The sequence below is a fragment of the Anoplophora glabripennis genome, unplaced genomic scaffold (assembly GCF_000390285.2).
Source record: "Anoplophora glabripennis isolate ALB-LARVAE unplaced genomic scaffold, Agla_2.0 scaffold137, whole genome shotgun sequence".
In the NCBI taxonomy this organism is placed as follows: domain Eukaryota; kingdom Metazoa; phylum Arthropoda; class Insecta; order Coleoptera; family Cerambycidae; genus Anoplophora; species Anoplophora glabripennis.
This window is the reverse complement of record NW_019416282.1, coordinates 493,290-516,933: the sequence shown is the minus strand read 5'-3', so window position 1 is coordinate 516,933 and position 23,644 is coordinate 493,290. Positions and strand designations below refer to the sequence as shown.

At 31.9% G+C, this 23,644-nt stretch overlaps 1 protein-coding gene across 1 annotated transcript in view; it reads right to left on the bottom strand.

The window, feature by feature from the left end:
• Nucleotides 1-23,644, bottom strand: part of LOC108904173 (division abnormally delayed protein) — a 576,582-nt gene that overhangs the window by 383,865 nt on the left and 169,073 nt on the right. The window contains exon 2 of the mRNA XM_018706614.2: nucleotides 18,576-18,719. Coding sequence (XP_018562130.1) covers nucleotides 18,576-18,719 — 144 coding nt within the window. The remainder of the gene's footprint in view (nucleotides 1-18,575; nucleotides 18,720-23,644) is intronic.

Here is a 23,644-nt window from a genome sequence, read left to right as displayed (position 1 = left end):
ATAAAAAGAGAACAACTGTATAGTCTTTCCGATCTCAGCAACTCAGAATTGAAACATTTGAAAAACTGGTTCCCATATTTATTTAGCCATACCCATGTACAGGTTTGGTCGAACTAAACGTGGAGATGGTAGAAATCTATACGCCCAGTTGAAGAATGCGCGCGCGGGCAAAGTAAATACAAACACAGCTGCATTGGACGACTGGGCAATAAATCTCAGTTGTTGACAAATGGTTGATAAATTGCCTAGCAGTGCAGTGTAGCAATGCGGAATTTGGTGTGATTCAGGTAATTTTAATTTATTACAGGCACCTTCTATTAAACATTGATATTACAATTGCGAAAGGGAGAAATAAGAGGGATATTTTGTTAACTAATATTATTACAACATAGCATTTTGGAGACCTTCTGAAACAGAACAGAACAAAATTTATCATCAATATAATAAAATTGTTTGATGGTAAACAAAAAATTAAATAATTAACTACCTATGTGTTAATTTTTTTTATTAGAAATATCTTCAAGTTGAAACAAAATTAATTATCTGAATTATACATACCTTGCTTCTATAATAAAGATACCTGTGTAATTAAGAAAAATCCGACGTCACTATGATTTATGTAGGCCATTACTCACCGATAAGACAGATTTGTTGATGGACTAACCTACTTCAAGAAATTTGCCGCGTTTCTCGTCACCTCGTTAGATATTTATACCCTACGGCTCGCGCTTGCTTTATTTTGTAACAGTTGCAGGCCTATGCAGATCACATTCGGGGAATTTCTAAATTTAATACAGCGACGAGGTATAATTAGTGAGGGTGGGCAGATAGATAGTTAACAAGTGAACGCGACATATTAGATAGGACGTACCAGACCGTTAGTCATCAAAAGCGGACTTCATTAAATTTTGATGTGAAATGTATCGTTACATATTTAGATGTGTAAACACCCATTCATAAATCATTTTCTCTTAATGGAGTTCATGTTAGTTCGACGAGGACGACGTTTCGAGTACCGAATTGCTCTTTAAATGTGATTTTCTTAAAACTGTCATCATATATCTGGAAGTTTAGAACAAATGGATCGACGACTTTTTATGTATATCTGAAACTTTTATATAAATAAATATCGACACTTTCGTCGACAGATATGGCTTGCGTGGAATTCCGCCTTAAGATGGAGGATATTCATTAAACAATGGAGATGTCTATGTAGAAAACACGTATAAAAATGTGTCTGTATTTACTTTACAATTTTACTATGTTACGAGAGTCAGCTTTGAAGGACACCGACCCCCGCGCCGGCTCTGTTAGACTCTGCACGTGCACTAAGCCTAGTCACTAGACATGTCCCGATTTCGAATTTATTAGTTTTCGTCTGTATGCCATGGGTGTGATGACTGGTGTCGAATGACTGACGCCATATGGATGTCCATGTCCATCTAAACATCTTTTTAATATTAGTGAGATATAACCAATAAAGCGTTTGTCATATGTCATCGCTTTAAATGATANCCTCTACAAATACACAAATTTAGGCCTTTAATTTGTGTATTTTTTACCTAATCTTAAGCCCATAATTCGACGTAGGCCCGATTTTTGAAACAGGCATGTGTTTGGTCTAATTCGCCCGGATTAAATAAGGTACTCCGAGATAAAAACTGATTGTGAGTCTAAAAAGTTTATTATTGAAAATCCTGATGCCAACATTCAACGATATTTTAATCAAAATTCATCACCTTAAATAAGGGTATAATGGTTTGTTTTATAGATAGATATAGTGCTTTTTAATCTTTCAACATAAAAACAAACTAAAAAGGCAAGACCAGAAAAACATCATTATGAAAATTCACTAAAAAGAAGGAAGCTGCTGAATACATGTCTAATGCTTCTGAATCTTCTGATTCCAGAGCAACACACTCTATGATGTTGAATATATTAAAAACTTTTATTTGTTTCTTCTAAAAGCGGCAAACATAGTGGCAACAATAATCATTTACATTCTGGATTGCAAGAAAAAATTATTTTTTCCAATTTCTCTTAGAAGAAAATAGGTTTTTCCGAAGTTCAATTTTATCCAAAATTTTAAACCTCTGGTGCTAGCTAACGCCTAATGAAAATGGAAAATTAACATAAGCTAATGTCAACACAATCCCACAGAAAATTAACAATATCAGTTCTCACAAATTCCTATAAAAAAATATAAAACTATTCTTGTATTAACCGCTGAACTTTCAAATAATCCATACATTTCGTGGTTCAATAAACCGAAAATTTTATTATAAACAAATATTTTTTTTGTACAATACATATTTATTGTTCAGACCGCAGGACGCCTCTGCCAGAATACAAACGTCGCTGGAAAGGTGAACCAGAGGCCGCAACATATTTCGCAGCTTTTATTTTCTGAAAGGAATTTATTCTGCAGTTAGAAACATCCGTGTGTAACAATGGCGCTGAAATAATTAATTAAAATTGGTAATGAGTGCCTTTCCGGACCGTTTAACATAATTCATCACTTAAAAATCCTCCTTTAAATTCCTAGTTATTCACTGAATCACATCCATGCCATTCAAAATTTTAGTTTAGACAATATGAAGTTAAGGAAAAAGGGTTGAAATGCTCATTTAGAGATAATAAATCGGAATTTCAATAAAATGAAAATGTTCATTTATTTTTAACTTTTAATTCGTATTCTGTTTTCGCATATTTCGATTCAATATAGTCGGTAGGTATAGAATCTGAATTTTTAAAATTTAGTAGACGTTTCGTAATGATTTAAAAACTTCTTCAAAACTGAAAACAGTAACTACTTTACAAAATGGTATAAGTGAATACATACAACCGATAAACATCACAACTAATATTAAAATTACACTTCAAAATAATGTAAAAACAATATAGGTATACATTATTTTTACAAAACTTCACAATTAGAATCGGAAGATAAAGAAACATAATACTTAATGATAAATAAATAAAATAGTAAGCATGTTCATTTATTTATTAATTTAATATTTGTACATACAGGATGAATATTTGATGTGCAGTTTCTGCGAAAAAAGTAGGAATAAATTAAATTTAAGATAATAACCGCTAATTCCTTGAAACATAATTTGTTTATTCTGAACGGGACATCAGTGACGATGCAGTGTTGTCGGTATTACACAGAACTCAAACTGGAACTATTTGTATAAAACAAGAAGAAAAAGGTAAATAAATAAGCAATTTTTAGATACTCTTTTGTCATTCCTATTCGACAATGGTTTCCAGGAATACTATCTGTGTCCTATTAATTATTCACATCTAGTTTATAAAATCAATCTTCGATGAGCAACTAGCATATATATTTTTTAAATGTTTAGAAGTAATCTATAAACTTATCAAGTAACAAAATTTAAATTTTCACATAATTTTTAAACATCTATACCTAATTAATTTATTGCATTAAAGAAATTGACGCTTTTGATAGTAATGTTGTCCGTTCTGCATTACAAATTTATTCAATTTTAAAAAAGATATTAAATTTTCATGCAAATTGCCTATTGTTGTCATAATTTTTCAGACGTTGATATTTTGAATATCACTATAGTGAGAAATGTTTTATTTTGACTGCAAATTTAGGTCTATAGTCTGTTTAGAAATGAAAGAGAGTAATAAAAGCTNGATATCGCGTGTGTAAATCAGTGTCAGTCTTGGCCTCGGTCTGGGCATATAGCCCGTAGAGTAGTTGTTTCCCACAATGGCATTAGTTAAAAAAATATTTTCTTATGCTTGCTTTTATTTTTGAATAATTACATCAGAATGATACTATTATTAAAATGAATGTGTGAAAGTACATAATTTTTTAAAGAATGCTAAGTTCTGAGCATAGTCTTAAACCAAAAAAGACCTTACAATATTTTGTAGACCAAACCCTAAACCAAAATTTCGTAACAATGAAAAATAACATAAAGAAACATCTGATCTAAAAAACAGTTTCTTTAAAAGATTATTAATAAAACTATTAGGTATTTCTTTAATTGTAATTTTGACAACCCATATTTTGAAAAAAAAAATGGGCCTTAATATAAAATGACACAGAAAGTGCTATTATTTTTACCTAAAGAATTTGTTAATCGTTAAAAACTTGACTTTATTGTAACAGCCTGTATAAACTGCTTTTAAATTATAATTAATTTTTATTAATTATAAACCATTTGCAGAGTTTTATTAACATAATAGACATCCCACCAAACTAATTAATATTAATAGGTGCACGATATGCCTGCATTAAACGATATAATAAATTATTTGTAAGTGTTTAAATAACTAATTTTACGATTCCAATTACCAAAATAGTCGCCCTAAGCGTAGGGTATCTATAAAAATGTAGGTGCCATCGAAACCTTGGCTCGCATTTGCTTTCTTATTCGGAACGGTGTAAATTTTTCACGTCGTAAAAATATATTAAATAAATTAACATAAATCATTTGATTAGCATATGCTTCCTGTCTGAGATTTATGTTATATATATTCAAATATAAAGAGATGATGGAATTTTGTTTTGATAAGCGTTTCATTGTTACTATTAGACCATGTAGCCATAAAAACTATAAATATGTATATGTTCACCTGTAATTATTAAATCATCTATTTGTTATTAAAATTAATTAGTTGTATTATATGGCACGTAGTGTATAATTAATATCAAATAAGAATGCACGCAACACGCTTCCCAAAATTTGAATCGGAATCGGAGGAATGATAATGTCGGTATAAGTTGCCATTGGTTCATTGAAAATGTTTTTTAAGTATGTTAAATAGCTCCTAATCAAGTTCTAAATGGAGCTACTGTTATGCCAAAGGGAACAATGTTTGTATAAGAAGGATACACTGCAGTTGCAACTATTACTATGAGAAAGTGACTACTGATATTAATTCACTATTTGTTTCTGAAGAATGATATAGTTTATTTAGATATGTTGTCTTTTTATATGTATTTCATTTATAACCAAGGCGACTTGACCTTGTTAAGCAAAACATAATGGTACATTTTAGATGTATGTAACATACTAAAATAAACTGATGTAATTTAAATCAAACACATCGGTCATACGGACAACGCAGTCATTTTGTAGGATTTCTGTTTGTTTGCTTGATCGATAAACCTCCGAACGCCTGTTCTTGAATGGGCATTAGTCTAAATATCAACGGATTAGCACAGCATCAAAAGCATGTAAAGTGGGGAATAAATGTCATAAGATCATAGTCTAAAGTACATACTTGGACGCAATTTACCTTAACCGCTTACCTCAAGTGATTCTTCAAAAAAAAAATGATCATTAAACGTATATTACATAAATTAGGTATAAGAAGGATATATTGCAGTTGAGAGGTTTGCCCTTCTTAAAAAAATACTTAGATAAAAATACAATATTAAATNGACTGGATTGATCTGTCACAATACACTGGCTCCTGCCCTATGATGTATCCAGTAAAATATACTAATGTACACCCATTACCTGTTAGCATTAGTGTTACCCGATAATTACCTGAAACGAAATATTAGCACGCCCATGGCCGGTTCTTATCTCGGGGTTTTATTACTCTCTTTCATTTCCAAACAGAGTATAACAAATAATTTTCTTAACACATGATTTGGCGAACTTGTAATTTGTTCGACAAATGATTATCATGGACTTTAAAAATTATAATTTTGAAGAATTCGCTATCAACTAATGATGCTAAAATGCCCCATCCGAGATTTAACTACACCACCAACACCTAGTAAATAGTTCAGATAATTCACTAGCAGTAATACTAGACACTAGACACTAGACACTAGACACTAGACTTGTCGGTGAGATATAACCTATCATATATAGAGATATAAAGTATATGTGACTGGTGATGCTGCTGACGAATGATGTGCTATTTATTCAATCATTAGTTAAAGATTAATAGGTCGCTCTCTGCCAGTAAGTACAAAGTACTGCTTAGTCGAGGAAATAAAGCACTAAAAACGGCCTTACCTTCGAAATCTGTGCAGTAAGATGGATCGGGATGCAGTTTTTTGCATTCGATTCGTTAGAGCGTCCAGAAAGTTTGTGACCCTATGTGATCAATGAGAAATGAAACTTGCACCGGTGCATACGAGAAATGCATTTTTAAAATTGCATTTCGAAGAGTTAAAATATGCAAAATTTATAACTCGGAAAATATTGACGGAAATGAGTTCAATTTTGCAACTCGGGAGTTTTTGGGGTCACTGATCACGAATATCACGACGGCAACGCTCTNCTGCAGTTGCAACTATTACTATGAGAAAGTGACTACTGATATTAATTCACTATTTGTTTCTGAAGAATGATATAGTTTATTTAGATATGTTGTCTTTTTATATGTATTTCATTTATAACCAAGGCGACTTGACCTTGTTAAGCAAAACATAATGGTACATTTTAGATGTATGTAACATACTAAAATAAACTGATGTAATTTAAATCAAACACATCGGTCATACGGACAACGCAGTCATTTTGTAGGATTTCTGTTTGTTTGCTTGATCGATAAACCTCCGAACGCCTGTTCTTGAATGGGCATTAGTCTAAATATCAACGGATTAGCACAGCATCAAAAGCATGTAAAGTGGGGAATAAATGTCATAAGATCATAGTCTAAAGTACATACTTGGACGCAATTTACCTTAACCGCTTACCTCAAGTGATTCTTCAAAAAAAAAATGATCATTAAACGTATATTACATAAATTAGGTATAAGAAGGATATATTGCAGTTGAGAGGTTTGCCCTTCTTAAAAAAATACTTAGATAAAAATACAATATTAAATACATTTTTCTGTATCCTTCGGTACACTTTGATGTTATTTGCAAAGTATTATATTAATATTTTCCCAACTTTACAAATATCAGCAACATGAAAGCTATGAGAACAAATTCTTTTATAACTTTCTATATTATTTTCAGATCATCTTTGAACAATGTCGAAGATATTATATATAAATAAAGAGTCGAACAGTTTCTGTTTGCAACGTATAGTCCCAAATTATCCTAGTAAAGCTTCATTTACCTGGTGACAGAACACAGAACACAGAACACAGAACCAAGAAAAAAAGTTGCCAAAAAAAGTGTTTAGTTTTCAAGGAATGTTGTTTCTTAATATATTAAAATGTATAAAGTTAAACTTTCAATTATAAATAAAACACACGAGTAACTTTTTTTGTCTAATAATGCTTAAAAGAGCTTATTCATTAATATTTAATTTATAACTTTTTGCCCAAGTAAGTACTTAACCCCCTAAATATAAAGTGAAAAAATTAGTTCGTTAGCTTTAATATTAACTCTAATAAATAATTGTTAATTCCTGAACTATTTGAAACGGTCCAAACTGCTCGCCGAGCATTTGTGACGTCACACCGTGCTGTCAGGTTCTATGCACTATTACCTACATTTGCCTAAACAGACACTGATAATAGCACATTGTATATTAAAAGACGCATCACTACTTTAATTGAAAAAAATGTCATTTTCTTTTTGAAAAATATTATCTCTCCCAAATTGGGTTTAAAAATGTACTCTTCTGCAAATTTGGAATCCGTGGAGTTGATAGAAAGATAAGATAAAAACACAAGAACAGCACAAGTTATTTGTCCCTTTTTGTGAATCATCCATGCATTGGTTTTTTGAGTTTAATATTTGTTCTGATCATTTGTTTACGTTCAATATTATTATTTCTGTAAGTAATAAGTGTGATCTTAAATTTTGTGTATGAATAAACGTTTTGAATGTTATGTATTCACATCTTCAATCTGGGATAAATTTAAAACACATTTACATAATTTTTCCCTTTCTTGCGTCACCTATATATTGTTTTTTTTGAGCTTAGTAATTTTTTTTGAGCATTATATATCTTAAATACTATTTATTATATTGGTAAGTGATAAGTGGAATCGGAAATGTTGGGACGACTGCAATATGGTACAGGGTTAGCTGTAAGCCGGGTTTTCTTTTATGTAATTTTATTCAAACAAAAAGTGACACAACCGTTGCCTTCTTATTATAACTGCATTTTTTACATTGTATTTGTATAATAGTATGAAACAAAAACGGACAGTATCTTTTTTTCTACATCTCACATGGAACTTACCATAAAACATATAGGTGTAGTACATAATAATAAGTACCAAAAAAAGTTAACAAAATAATAATTTCTTACTCATAAGGAAAGCGATTGTAGAAAATAATTAAGATTAGTTGTCCTAATCGTCTCCGGCGATCGGTAAATACCCATTTCAAAAACGAAAATGACCATTCAGCATTTACCGAGATCACAGGCGCATATCTAAAATAGTAGTAGGTTTTAATATATGCTATTTTTACTAATGGTCCCACTATCCGCTTCATTGTATAACATGTACATATCTGCAAGCTTCGCATCGATCAATTTATTCGATACGTATCTAGCGGCACCCGAACACCTGCCCTGTGGACCTGGGTACCGGTGAACAATCCCGGTTTTTTGCTGAGGGTTGGTCGTGCAATTCATTGTCGTTTGTATGTGTGTGAGTGATTTTGACGCTTTGCTTGGTCGAGTGTCTGGCACGTGTTTTTCGTGGCACGTCATTAACCACAAATTTAACATATTTTTGCTACTTCAACGCATATTGCGGCTTACTAGCATAATATACATTATGTACCACTGTTTATTTATTTCAATGTCGCCACAAAGTTTCCAATGTCAAGTGATAAGAAGTACGTAGGTATCTAAAAATTTTGTAGACGGAAAATTTTTATTTACAGGAACATACACTACAATACTTTATAAAACGAGAGACAACGATAATCAGTTATCAAGTGAAGGATACACAACGTCCTATTGTTATCCTTAAACAGAAACCAAGGGCGACACTACTGCTGCCAGGAAAGCAACAAAGACCTGAGAAATGATTTGGGGTATCGTCTGGAGACCCGGAGAAATGGGTAATATGGGGATAACTATCCCTTTCCGGCAGGAGTATCTATTGTGTATACTCCCGGATGGAACGTATCTCTGCTACAATCGCCTCGCCACACTCTGGATAATTCCTGTGGTGGAAATGCCATGCGTGAACGTCTTAGTGTGTGTTCGGAAAGTTTGGAAAAATGTATTATGGCAAGCAGCATCCGTAGGGAACATGCATATAAACGAATGTAAGGATTTGTCTTTTCATCCCAATACTATTCTAATATTTAACGTGTCTGTAAAGATAAGAGTATAAGGTAAATAAATAACAGATTCCTACAACCATTAAAAATAATTTAATATTATCTTCTGCAAAATGCTTACAGAGGTTGTCCCATTAATAATGAGCTGTAGGAAGAGGAAGTCAAAACAAAACAATTAATGTAGGTAAGAATAATTATTTAAATAATAATTGAGCAAAACATGCCTTAGTAAAATGTAACTTACCGAGATACCGAGTGTTTTATCTGAAATTATTCTTTCTTTTACTTGCGATTGCTCTAGAACCCTTAAAAGACCACAAATTACGACAGTGATGTAATAGAAAATTACAAAATTGTGCTTAATCAGAAATTTATATTAGTTCCGGAAACTGGGGTTGTTAGGTCCCTCGAATAGCTTCAAATTGTAGTTAGAATTGATAGTTCAAATCTTTCTGTATAGATGGCGTAGCGATACTAAAATTTTCTTTGATCCCTGAAACGTGGAAATGCTGTCCATCTCAAAGATCGTTAAATTTTGAGTAACTTTTGTAATATAAAAATTTTACCCAATATTTATTTGTTTTCGAGACATGTCGACTTCAAGATGCAATATATGATGTAACAGGAAAATCTATTATTTTATTTAAACCACACTGAGACAAAATAATCTTTCAAAATATTGTTATAATGGCTTTATTCGCACCACACAAACAATAAATTGTAAAAAAACAAATGATCAACTACAGAAAAAAAAATTGTACAATGGTAAATCTTATAAGAGGCAGAGACGAACCGTATTTTATCAAATATAAAATTCAGCCATAGGTGGCTCATGTCATTTGTTTAAAATAAAACTTGTAAACAAATGACACACATTACGTTTCCAATAATTACAGTTTTATTAGCTTGCGTCTTTCAATATAACTATACTAGTTATAAAGATTTTTACCATTGTACAATTTTTTTTCTGTAGCTGATCATTTGATTTTTTATAATGTATTGTTTGTTAGTTAGTATGTGGTGTGAATAAAGCTTTTATAACAATATTTTAAATAAATATTTTGTCTTAGTGATTTAAATAAAATAATAGATTTTCCTGTTACATCATACATTGCATATTGAAGTCGACATTTCTCGAAAACAAATTAATATTGGGAAAAACTTTATATTACAAAACTTACTCAAAATTTAACGATCTTTCAGACAGTCCGCATTTCCACGTTCTAGGAATCAACATTTTTTTTAGTATCGCTACGCCATCTATACAGAAAAATTTGACTAACAATTCTAACTGCAATATAAAGCTATTCGAGGGACCCAACAACCCCAGTTTCCGGAACAAAAATAAATTTGTTCATTTCGGAGATATTATCAGCGGGAGTGTGTTAAATGGCACATCCTGTATATTATGATCTAAAAACTCTAAAAGCGAAACCATTCAAGTCACATAGATCCGACTATGGAAACTTTTAAAGAACAAAGATTCCCCTATAATTATCGTCTATGGACCATAAAATAACATGAAATGCATCTGAGATATAGATAATTAAAAAAAACGTAGGTTTACGTGTTAAATGAATGGGAAAATTTTAGAATCAATAGCGAGTACTAAAAATTAAAATTAAGAGCTGAAATTTGGTGAGAATATTTTAACTAATATTTAAAAATATTAAAAGTAACTACACTTATTTAGCGAAATGTCTAGAAAACGCTTAAAACTGATATTAAACAACAATAAACTTAATTCACCGTTAACTTTATGCATATAGAAAAATCAGAAAATTCGATAAACGAAGCTGAAATAAAATTTGCATTCATGGCAAAACTTTTCAATTAGATATTACTTTTTCCCCTCTAAATATTTCCATGAAAACGATGCTGACTTCTGGAGTCCTTGGAGAATCTATAATGGCCGAAAACCGAAAGCGATGGGCTGTTATTTATTTCAATTATATTCTACCCCAGCCTACTTAATTCTTAACTCATCTGTATTTCAGTCGGATACATCGCGACTCATTTTCCACGACTTCGCAAGTAAAAAGTTAAAAACTTGAAGCAAAATATTTACTATTTATATTTCCTCCCTGCTGTTTTTGAGAAACAATTCTGGAATTCATTATACCAACTTAAAGTTGGGCTGAAAGTGTGTACGATATTTGTTGAGATAGCATTCCAAGAAAAGAAGAAGCCAATAAAGTTCTATTATCGGAACTACTGTAACAATTTACCGCGACAGGAGCGTGCCTTGAAAGTTTCCCCCAATGTCTTTCTACCTAGGGTGTCGAATGTGGTTAATTCCAAGAAAGTGACGCAGGGGCCTCCATGGAATTCGATCTCAACAAATACGGCAGAGACTATACGTTAAATAAAATTAAATATTTATCTTTGAAGGATATTCTTCACTTCAAATATATTTGTAATAGCCTCTGAAGTAATTTATAAGGCAATTTTAAAACATCGGAAGAATATCTAATTGAAATTTTCTTGGAAATTTATTGCAAATGATTTTACATACTGGTTGTACCATTATGTAAAATCATAAGGTAACTGTCATACAGACCTACCATTTACTTTACTGATTTATTTTCCCGTTCTAACAGTGTACTTGAAGATCTGTTTTGAACAATTTATGTAAGGCTGTACAGAATTAGGTTAAGCGATAATACGTGCGATACGTATTATCTTACACATACAATGTTTTCATTTCTGATTATTTATAAATGCCATTATATTGCATTATTATTCATTTTTTGATATATTACCTACCATTCGAAAGTGACCCATTAAAAACCGGTCATATTATTAACCGTAGTATCCAGTTTCTAATAGTTCCTTTACTCCAGAATTAAAGTGGATATATTACTTTCATTAGTATGCCAACTAACCAAACAAATTGCGGTAATCTTGAGGAAATTGAAAAATACTTCTTCTTTTAAGGATGTGTTTATAAAAACAATTCGTAATGTCTTTTTATAATGTATTAGAACATATGAAAAATAATTTGCATCGTATGTATATTTGGGATTAATATAAAAAATTGCTTAATTGCAATTGTCTATTAGTAGGACATAAGGCAATTTAATTCTCAGTATCGGGGAAAATAATATTTATCATCCCAAGACAATTCAATTTTCGACGTCAGTTGTACAAGTACATGATTAGATACTCAAAAATTGCAAAACTCTGATGACAAATTAGATTAATAGGCCAGGGAAAAGAGCTGAGGAATGACCATTTTGCGACTTTTTGATTCGGCAAGCTGAATTTATTACTATAGATGCTAAATATTATGTATAAACATATTAGTTAATTGTATAATTTTTACGAAAATTCACGTTTTTACCTTATAATTTTTTTCCGTTCATTTCCACGAGAAAATAGTTTTTTTTCGTCTTCAAAAGACCTACAAAAGACTACAAAACTGTCAAATATATTATTTTCAAGCGAACTTCGCTATTTTAACGGCAGGACTATGAATATTATCGTCACTTTCTTCGGACTCGCTGTCGTTCGCTTTCCCCATCCTTCCACCACGGCTCGCTGAAAAATCAGGCGACCCACTGACTTTTAACAATATTTCTTATGCACTTAATAATATAATAAAATATTGTTATATGGGAAAGTACTCGGGTTGCCGGTTATGACAGTATTTTTTTTTTGCCGCTACCAACTTAATTTGTTTAACAATAGTCCTTCAACTTTGACAGTCTGTAACTTCGTTGTTTTTCAACGATTCTTGACGATTTTTTTTTAACTTAAAGCTCTTTTCATAAGCTTTCCGAATATTTAATAATATCTAACTATATCATTTTGCAACTAAGGCTAAAAAATAAAAATAAATCCAGGTTGCAAATTTGAAATTAAAAAAAATATATAGATCTCAATGTATTATTATGAAATCTACCATGAAAATTCGCTTGAAAATAATATATTTGACAGTCTGTAACTCCGTTGTTTTTCAACGAATCTTGACGATTTTTTTTTGACTTAAAGCTCTTCTCATAAGCTTTCCGAATATGTAATAATATATAACTACATCACGCGCCTGCGTCGTATATTTCATTTTGCAATTAAGGCTAAAAAATAAAAAAAATTCCAGGTTGCAAATTTGAAATTTAAAAAAACAATGATAGATTTCAATATATTATGAAATCTACCATGAAAAAAGTCAGTTCGATTGTGGAAGATGCTCGGGATTGTCCAGACTAATAATTAGTTAATTTGTTTATAAGGCCATAACTTGTAAACTATTCAACTTACCGATTCCAGATTTCGTGTGAGTTATTAGGCAGTGATAAGGAATGAGAGGATGCGATGCCAAAACGTTCTGGTAATAATAACGCAGTTTATAAATGTTTAATTTAAAAGTCATAAATAAATTTCTGTTTATAACTTCTGATCTAATCAATATTTTTTTGACGTTCGAGGGTTAGTTTTGTAGGTCTTCTGAAGACGAAAAAAAAGTACTTTACTGTTTTCTCGTGGAAATGAACGGGAAAATATTATAAGCGAAAAACGTAAATTTTCGTAAAAATTATACAATTAACCACCATGTAAACAATCTTCCCCCCATTTTTATGACTGTGGAAACTAATATGTTATTGTACATAATATTTAGCATATATGTATGGTGATAAATTCAGCTTGCCGAAACAAAAAGTCGCTTCCAACTCTATATTTCCTGGCCTATAAGTATTCTATTTATTAGCATTGCACTTATTTTTTCGTCAGTTTCATTGTATTAGTCACAGTTTGGGAAAAAATGAGTACTTATATACTATTATATTTTTTAAGGAAAATTCAAATTTTCATAAAAATTTGGTTAAAAAATTGTCACTTTAAAATTTTTTTTACTTATAACTACTTTTAAAAACAACAACAGAATTCCTAAATTTGGTAACCATAAATAAACAAAACAAAAATCATTCTGCGACATCTGTTGCTGTTAAATCGGTAATAATTCTGCCATTTGTGCAACACATTTTATTGCCTGTTTATGTTTACGAAACTGTTTAGGACGCGCAAATTTTCCACACCTCGTCAAATTTTTACGAGCTTATGTTGGTACCTACCTCATTGAAGATTATAGGAAAATAATAGAATACAATGTACAGGAAATATTGCTGACGGGAGATATAACTAAAAGATTAGGTAACCGTTGTTTTCAAAATGTTCTTAGAAAACAATAAAATAACGGTGCCAAAGTATGGTAAAATTTGTTTAAGGAACAAGTATACATCTGAGGATCATTAGCATAAAACCGGCTCCAGGTGACGACGTCGTCACTCGCCAAACATTCGTCAAACAAAAATGTGTCATATATATTTGGCCAAATTGAGCACACGAATAATATCTCCACAAATAATCCTAAACTATGTACATAGGTACATTTATCAATTGTTCACATCAACCGCTTTTGTACAGATGCTATTTCTTACGAATATAGAGACAAGGTGTAACTGGCTTGAAGTGTAAATATTTTTACCGTCCTCTGAACGAACTGTCACAAGTTGAATATCCATATGTCTGCAGTTTGTATAGCTTTGGGGAGTGAAAATATGCTTTCAGATGTATCGACATGCATCATCCACACGATGCGGCATTTGTTTACGTTTTATAAATGAACTCCGGTAAATCTAAACGCATTCTGGACCATTCAACCATCCATACCATGGACTAACATAATTCAATCCTACGCTTCAAGAGAAATGTATATTTACATCTAAATTTCCCTTCGTTTTTTCTATAGTACCATTAGCTGTCAGTTACTTATATTTCTGACATAGAAAACACCCTGTACATTCCAAAACTACTGACTAAACAAACTACATAAAATAAAACTATCCGAGAAGAAAAAACGAATTCTGATCCCAACATTTTCTTAACGGTTTTTCTCTGGTCGTACGACCTCGCCTTTCTCGACCCTCAATTTCTTCTTGTCCCCCATGACCGTAGCTTTTCATAAGTTTTTATCTGGCGATCCGAATTGGTGCCCGGGAAATTGCACGGGAATATCTCAGGCGGCAGTTACCCAACAAATGAATGTAGTTGCTCCACACGCCAAGCGCTCATCGCCAATCGAGTATCCACTGCCGCTGCTGTTGTAAAACATTTATTTACGCGATGTCACGCACATCTTCATGAAGTTTTTTTTTTTTCTTTATTGCATCGCTATACCTCTCCCGGCACGGTCTAAACTGAGAAACGCAATGTGGGAAGGCTTGTGTGTGCATTGTATCCGCTTTTATGGCGTACGTAATCTATTTACATGCGTCTGGATGGTTTCTGCAAATGAAAATGACGTCCGTTCGTCGCTTCTGCTTAGAAAACAGAAATAATTAAAATAGTTTATGAGAAAAATTAAGTGGAAACTGTCACTGACGTTAGTGGCGGTGTGTCTAAAAAGCTTATTTATAAATACTTACATACATTACGATATTGTTTGAAACTTAAATTAAATAATTTTTATGCAAATTTTATATGACTTGCAATATTGCTTGATTGTCTAAATTGGATATAATTTTTTTGAAATTTATACAGGGTGAGCCAATTTTAACATTTTTGGAGTTTTTCGAAAGTTTTATAACAGAAATAAGTATTTAAGAAGTTTCGGGCTTGGTTTTCCAGTCTACAAAATACTGCCTCGATATATGTACAAACATCTTGATTCTTATAAAAGAAACAGGACATTTTTCATTTCTATTTGTTTATTTTTTATTTGGCAGGCCATTCGTTTTTATAATACAAAGTATCCCATTCAAAGTTAATTATTTTATAGCTCTAGTAATATCAGTAACACAAAAAAAATTGTTTCGAATAAAAGTTGCACCAAAAATAGCAAATAAGATCCTTAATGGGATCTAGTCTGATCTAACAAAATATAATTGTTCTTTGTGGGCTTTATTATAACAAGTAAATTTTATTCTTCGCCTTCTACAATACAATTTATGCAAAATCCGAAAAGGGTGTCGATGAAAATTTTACGAAACATTCGGTTATGACTTCAGTAGAATGGTAAATTCTGTTGATTATTATTGTAGATCCATGTAGTAGCGTTTCTAATAGTTATGTACGCTTTTCTTTTAGTAATTATTTTATTAGTGGTACGGTTATGAACTGAAATATGCGCTATTAAAAGCTTTGAAAGGTCAATAGTAATTGCTATTTCTCTATTTGTAATGTATCAGTAAGTAACAAGATAGGTTTTTAATGCTTGAATGAATGGCATCTGATTATCATGTTAATTTCAGGAGATATTTGATAATTTCGAGGATGTTGTAAAGGAATTTTTTTTAAAGGTTAAATATACAGAAAAGGTACGTTTTAGACCCAATAGTATGGCATATTCAATGAGAAATTAAAACTATAAATACGTACATTCCATTTGAAAAATAAGACACAGTATAATTGAAAATAATTTTAAAATGCGAAAATATTTTAAACCCTTTTTTGTGTTACTGTTTCCCTAGACCTATTAAAGAATCCGTCTTAAATTGGACACCCAATAATGCGTCTTACAATTAGTAGAGTGGCTGTCAGAGAGAACCGCAATTCAGTGGCGTACCAAGCAGGTTAATGCGTGAGCCGCTGCCTCAGAATGCTTTCCACGTTCACGTCACGTTAGTATACTGTTGCTTTTTTTATCGTGCGGATGTTGCGCAATTAATTCCTATCCGTTGGTATTTATTGGTGGTGGTGTATTGCAATTTGTTGCTTTTTAATAAATAATGCGTACGCCTATGTCCCGCGGCTCAGTTCTGACAGCCCTAGATATAAGAGCTTTCTTTGCCCACTAAATACTATTTCTGTATTCAGTTTATCGCGATAAATTATGTTTCTACTACTACTCTCTGAAAAAACCTGAATTCGTAATTTTGAGAAAAATAAAATTGGTTAGGAAAGAAAAATTTTATACTTGCAATTTTCTGACTTTAAGAAATTAAATTCACACAAATTAATACAGGGTGTTGATAAATTTTGAAATTATATTGTAAGGATTAGATATTTTGTTATATTAAACAGCACGAGACAAAAAAACAAAAAATAAATAAATAAGTACTGATCTTGTTTAATAGAAAAATCGAAAACATTCGGCATTGCCAATTCTTTCGTCAACACGTAAGCCAGCTCGTCGAATTAAACACCAACGCATATTTGTAAAAACGTTCTTTCTCCAATAATGTTTATACCTATAGCTTCAATTCAAAGTGATAGTTCTACAAAATAACTGACTTCTGTCATATACCTAAGTTTATTTTCTTTTAAATGTCGTCAGAAATAAGTCTAAAGAATTTTAGTCCTCAGAGCAAGATGGCTTTGGACCTGTCGGGAAATTTAGTATTTAAATATTCCAAAAAAAAGCAAAATGTAGTCATTTTTAAACGCACAAGTACAAAACAAACTACAACATATGCTCAAAATGTCCACCACCATTTTCGATGCGCACATGACACCTTTGAATCCAATTTTTGTGCAGTCGCTGGAAAATTATCACGTACGGTAAACATTTTAAAAAAGCAAGGAAATAGTGGTATGCAAAAAACACTCCGACACGGTTGAATTCCAGATACCAAATGAATTTTAAATTGCGTATTTCTGGTTGCTGGACTGCTTAGTATCTCGTGTTAACCGCCGCGCCGTTGTCACATTGCTCGATATGAATTTTATCGAATTTTTAAATTATTACAAAGCTAACTATTTTTAAAAATTAAGCATAAAAAAGTGATAAACATTGCATTTTATGGTATTCTATGCACGCAGTTATGTCAATATTCCTTAATTAATCGAACTTTTGTACACAAGGAGAATTTGCCAAGTTTTTTCTAGGAAATGATTGAGGACCCATGTCATATAAGGTTTTTTGTTTATTTTAATGTATTCTATCGTCTGTTAAAATTAGGGCAGTCAAATTTCTAACACCCTGTATAACTACTTAGTGAAACATTATGATTCTTACTATTGTAATTAATAAAATCGCTAGCAAAAGACTTTATGCGTACCCTGTTTTATTTGTGTTAATTAATTCCATATTTGACAAGGCAACAATGGTTTTACAGAAATAATCGCCTTCTGCCTTTGTGTCGTTCGGCTTTGGGCAAAAAGATTATAACGAACAAAGCAATTTTCCATATTAATCTGATCCAAGCAGCGATTATTTAAGCCTGCGCGGCTGCCAAAGTTCAGTCAAACAAACATAAACAAACGCCTTCGTATCGAGAAGACGTACTTAATAATTCGCAGCCGGACTATCTCACCTGTATATCAAATTAATTGACGCTGAGGAATGTTCAAGTTGCCGATACGGTTAAAAAAAGCCGCGTATAATTGGTGACCGAATCGAATTTATATGAAGAAAAAACGAAATACTCACTTTGTAATGTCGCTGCAGTTGAGTTGAGCAGTCCCTGTAGCGACCTCGAGTTGTGTCGCAGGAGGGCCGCGAAATCTCGCTGGCCCTGCTTTCTCAGGAGCGCCTCGGTCTTGTCGTCGCAGCACTGACCGTTACATATACTGCCTGCAAAAAAGAAAGAACTTTGTTAAAAAAAGACGAATACGGTTCTTAGGTGTTTTCTTTTCCTGAAGCGATGTCTTTCGACAAGTCAAGAGTTCTAAATCCAGAATGTGACGACCAGACCGCAAATTGTTCAAACAACTAAGGCCTGGTACGTTGAGTATAGATTAAATAAAAATATGAAACCAACAAAATTTAATGCATGGATTTTGTATTTTGTTTCTGGTTAAATATAACTAATATACAGGGTGTTCCTAAATATCACGTATATAAACGAGGAGTAGACCAGTGCTTAAGCCTTCAAAAATGGTAAAAAGTGAAAAAAAATTATAGTAGGATGAAACCCATTGGAAAAGGAAGAGAATATAACAGAAATGAAAAGAAAAATAATTTACGGGCGATCTGAGGTCGGGAAGGGGAAGGGGGTGAGTTTTTAAGGGTAAAAAACGGTTTCCCTTGATTTCCGGAAAAACTACAAGTCTTATGGAAAAAAGTTAAATGGCAAAGTTGTAGGTAATAAAAAGATCTACAACTTTTGTATTTACACTTTTTTCACATAACCTCAAAATTTATGTGAAAAATTCAAATAACCAAGTTTTTGGTTTTTTATTTTTATCTTTTAAAAAAAAATTTTTTTTTCACGAAATTTGGTGAAAACTTACCTATTTATGTCCCAAACACGCTGTAATTTTTTTGATTTGAAATATTTATTTTTTCACCTTATTTTTACTTAATATCGAAAAAGCACCCTAATTTTCAATCGAAAATTCTCACGTCAAAATATCTGCTTTTTTAAAAACGTCGGTGGGCTTTTTCTTCGTTGAAATCTCTACTTTCTGATGGTGTAAAAAAAATATACATTACTATGGTAAGTTTTCTCAGGAAATGCAAAGAAACGAACTAGAATCCGAAATTTTTTTTCTAATCATTATGTACAATTTTGAGCTATTTATTAAAATTTACACTTTAATTACTCGAAAAACGTAAGATTCCATGTTACATTGATAAACAAAAAAATTACAAGTCGAAATATACTATTATAATTAACAACCAAATAAGTTAATAAAGTTAATATTTAATAAGACATCTACAATATTTTGAGAAAGTTGTAGAATCTTATTTCGTTTCTTTGCATTTCCTGAGAAAACTTACCATAGTAATGTATATATTTTTTTACACCATCAGAAAGTAGAGATTTCAACGAAGAAAAAGCCCACCGACGTTTTTAAAAAAGCAGATATTTTGACGTGAGAATTTTCGATTGAAAATTAGGGTGCTTTTTCGATATTAAGTAAAAATAAGGTGAAAAAATAAATATTTCAAATCAAAAAAATTACAGCGTGTTTGGGACATAAATAGGTAAGTTTTCACCAAATTTCGTGAAAAAAAAATTTTTTTGTAAAAGATAAAAATAAAAAACCAAAAACTTGGTTATTTGAATTTTTCACATAAATTTTGAGGTTATGTGAAAAAAGTGTAAATACAAAAGTTGTAGATCTTTTTATTACCTACAACTTTGTCATTTAACTTTTTTCCATAAGACTTGTAGTTTTTCTGGAAATCAAGGGAAACCGTTTTTTACCCTTAAAAACTCACCCCCTACCCCTTCCCGACCTCAGATCGCCCGTAAATTATTTTTCCTTTCATTTCTGTTATATTCTCTTTCTTTTCCAATGGGTTTCATCCTACTATAATTTTTTTGGTTTCAAAAATTATCAACCCTGGTCTAGAGGTAATTCTTTGGCTTATTTCATGACTAAAAATTCATATGAACATAGGTGAAGAACATTTTGAAGAACAAGAATTTCAGAACATGCTGAAATTTTAAGATTTTTTAAATTTTTTCTCCATAGCTCCGACAGTTTTTGAGATGTTTAGCTCAAATTTGGAATATATGTTACGCTGTAGGGGTTACATCATTGGGCATGCCAAATGGTCGTGACATTCTACAGTGTGATATTTTTTCGGAGGTTATGCCCCCTTTTCTTCAACTGAACTTTTGTGCGGTGCGCCGCTTTTAGATTCTAAAATCAAAATTGAGTTCTATGTTTTGTTAAGAAACTTTTTGGTCTCTTATGATTTTTTCGTATCTGCGACTGTTATCGAGAAAAAAATAAAAAACGATTTTGTGTAACTCGTTAGCTGAAATTGAAATTCTTAAAATGGTCCAGCAGGCTCTGACTTTATCTAGATAATCTCTTGTTTTTATTAATGTTGACAGTTTATTCGCCACTACCTGTTAAAAGCTGGGATGATCCGGGTTTTGTAGCAATGATTTATTACAATACAAAAAACCTAAATAATAACCATAACAAGAAAACTATGTTACAACAATTAATTGTCGAAAGTGACGCCTATGAATATTTGAGAATATTCGTTTATCAGGTATCATTCTATTGGGATAGTGGTTCATGTACAGACGACTAGCTTCTCTTGCATTTTCATTCGCAAGGTCATACATGAAATGCATTTCAGCCATTTCAAAATTCGTAAAATTTGGCATTGTTATGAGATTATAATGAGTATTTAAAACAATTTTATACCTTACAGATTATAACTTAAACCTTTAATTTATAAACATATGCAGACCTATGTTACGAATGCGTGATTATGCAAATAAATCCAGGACCTACTGGACCATTTTAAGAATTTCAATTTCATCTAAGGAATTACACAAAATCGTTTTTTATTTCTTTTTCTGGATAACGGTCGCATATACGAAAAATCATAAGAGACTAAAAAGTTTCTCAACAAAACATAAAATTCAATTTTGATTTTAGAATCTACCAGCGGCGCGCGCACAAAAGTTCAGGGGAAGAAAATGGGGCATGATCCTCGAAAAAATATCACTCTGTAGAATATCACGACCATTTGGCATGCCCAATGGTGTAAGCCCTACAGCGTAACCTATATTCCAAATTTGAGCTAAATATTTCAAAAACTGATGGAGCTATGCAGAAAAACTAAAAAATCTTAAAATTTCAATAGGTTGGCGGACCATGTTCATATGAATTTTTAGTCATGAAATAAGCCAAAGAATTACCTCCTCCCTTTTGTACATGTTATTTAGGAACACCCTGTATATGTTAAATTAATAGACTTATTTTCATCATCATCCAGCATTTATTTTTTGGTTACGTTTTCATCATTCGTTGTTTCAAATAAATATCTAAAGCAAACGAAGTATTTTTTTTATGAAACTATAGTTCCATCAAAGTCGAGAAAAGTTTATCCTTTCTTTATTATCCCGTGTTTCTTTATTGTCCACCTTAGAATTTTTCCATTAGTTCGTTTAAAAGATATATCTTCTCAATTGTAGTTTCATTAAAGCGTTGGAACTTTCTTGTTTTATCATCTCATAGTCATCCTTCATAATTTTCTTGGCTACATTACGAATCATCATTATGTTTAAAATATATGTACGCATATCCAAAAAACAGCAATGTATTTTATGAAACTGTAAAGAGAGGAAAGTTCCCCGCTTCTTCGTTGTCGACAAGCATTTTTCTCAATAAATTAGATTCATCATTACTTTGTTCAATATTTATACCTAAAGACGGTAGGAGGTTCTTTCCTGAAATTGTAGTTTCATCAAAACGCTGCTTTCTTCATGTATGTATGAATATCTGAATGACAAAGTATTTTCTTTATGAAATTATAATTTCGTTAAAAAGGTGAAATTTCTTTTTATACTTAACTACATTATCATCATTACTTTAAAATATATACCCATATACAAAAGCTTTTATGAAATTCTAGCTTCATTGAAACAGTGAAAATTCTTCTATTAATAGCTGTCGTCTAGAATATTCTTCTTTGTTATTACAGTTTCATCATTGCTTTATTTAAAAGATGCAGATAAAGATGACATCAAAGTTTTTATCTGAAGCTGAAACTTTCGCTACAGGTTTTTCATCAAATGTGATTCACGAAGCTAATTAGGATATTTGAGGCAACAAATTGTATTTCAATCATACCAGTGATGAGTAAATTAAGCGTGAAGTTCAATCAATAATGAAAAACCATTGAAATGCAAACAAAAATTGGTATACTAAAATTACGTTCAAATAAGTCCCGAAGCGCACGATTTTTCCGTTTTTCCTTTTGATAGATCGACCGTGACGGCAGTATGAGAGAGCAAACATCGAATCTAATTAATTAATCCGTTATTAAACAATGTCGCAAAGGCGCGTCTGCGAAATAATAACCGTCAGCATAATTTCCCTGGAAAACGCTGAAACACGAACCGCCAGCGAACAATCAAAGGATGATGTGATTCGAAATCTGCATTCCAAATTGTATCGTACACATAATTCAACTGAATGGTTTCTGATTAATTAAACAACAGTCGGTTCTTGCAATTAGAGATGTAGTTCGCCGTTTCCTCTCGGCGCTCGAGTGTTGGATGACCGATGGTTTAACATAGAGCTTCGTTCACCCCCTGTCATTTAACGCCACCTTAATATAAAGTCCACAAAAATAACGGGCGTTCAAATAAAAACGTGGTCGAAGTAGGGAGTAGCTTATAGCGACCAACTTAACCTCATTTCTCAACGAGCTGTATAGCAGCTGTCAGTTTCAATAACGTTAATGACTATATAACTTTATTTTAAAGAATAATCGTGATAACAATAACAAACAATTAAAGGAGCTGCGGAAAGTGTCCCCCTCCTTGTTATAACAATAAATTAAAGCAGCTGCTGAAAGTGTCCCCCTCCTTGTTCCAAGCACTTTTCACACCTGTTCCTCAAAGAATTAAAGACATTTTCTAAGATGCTCGGGGTATTGTTAATTTCACGAATCTTGTCTATAAGTCGAGCCTGCAGATGGTTTAAATCAGGAATAGGCAGTTCAAAAATAGTGTTTTTAAGGTAAGGCCACAAAAAGAAATCACACGGCGTAATATCACATGACCTCGGTGGAAATTC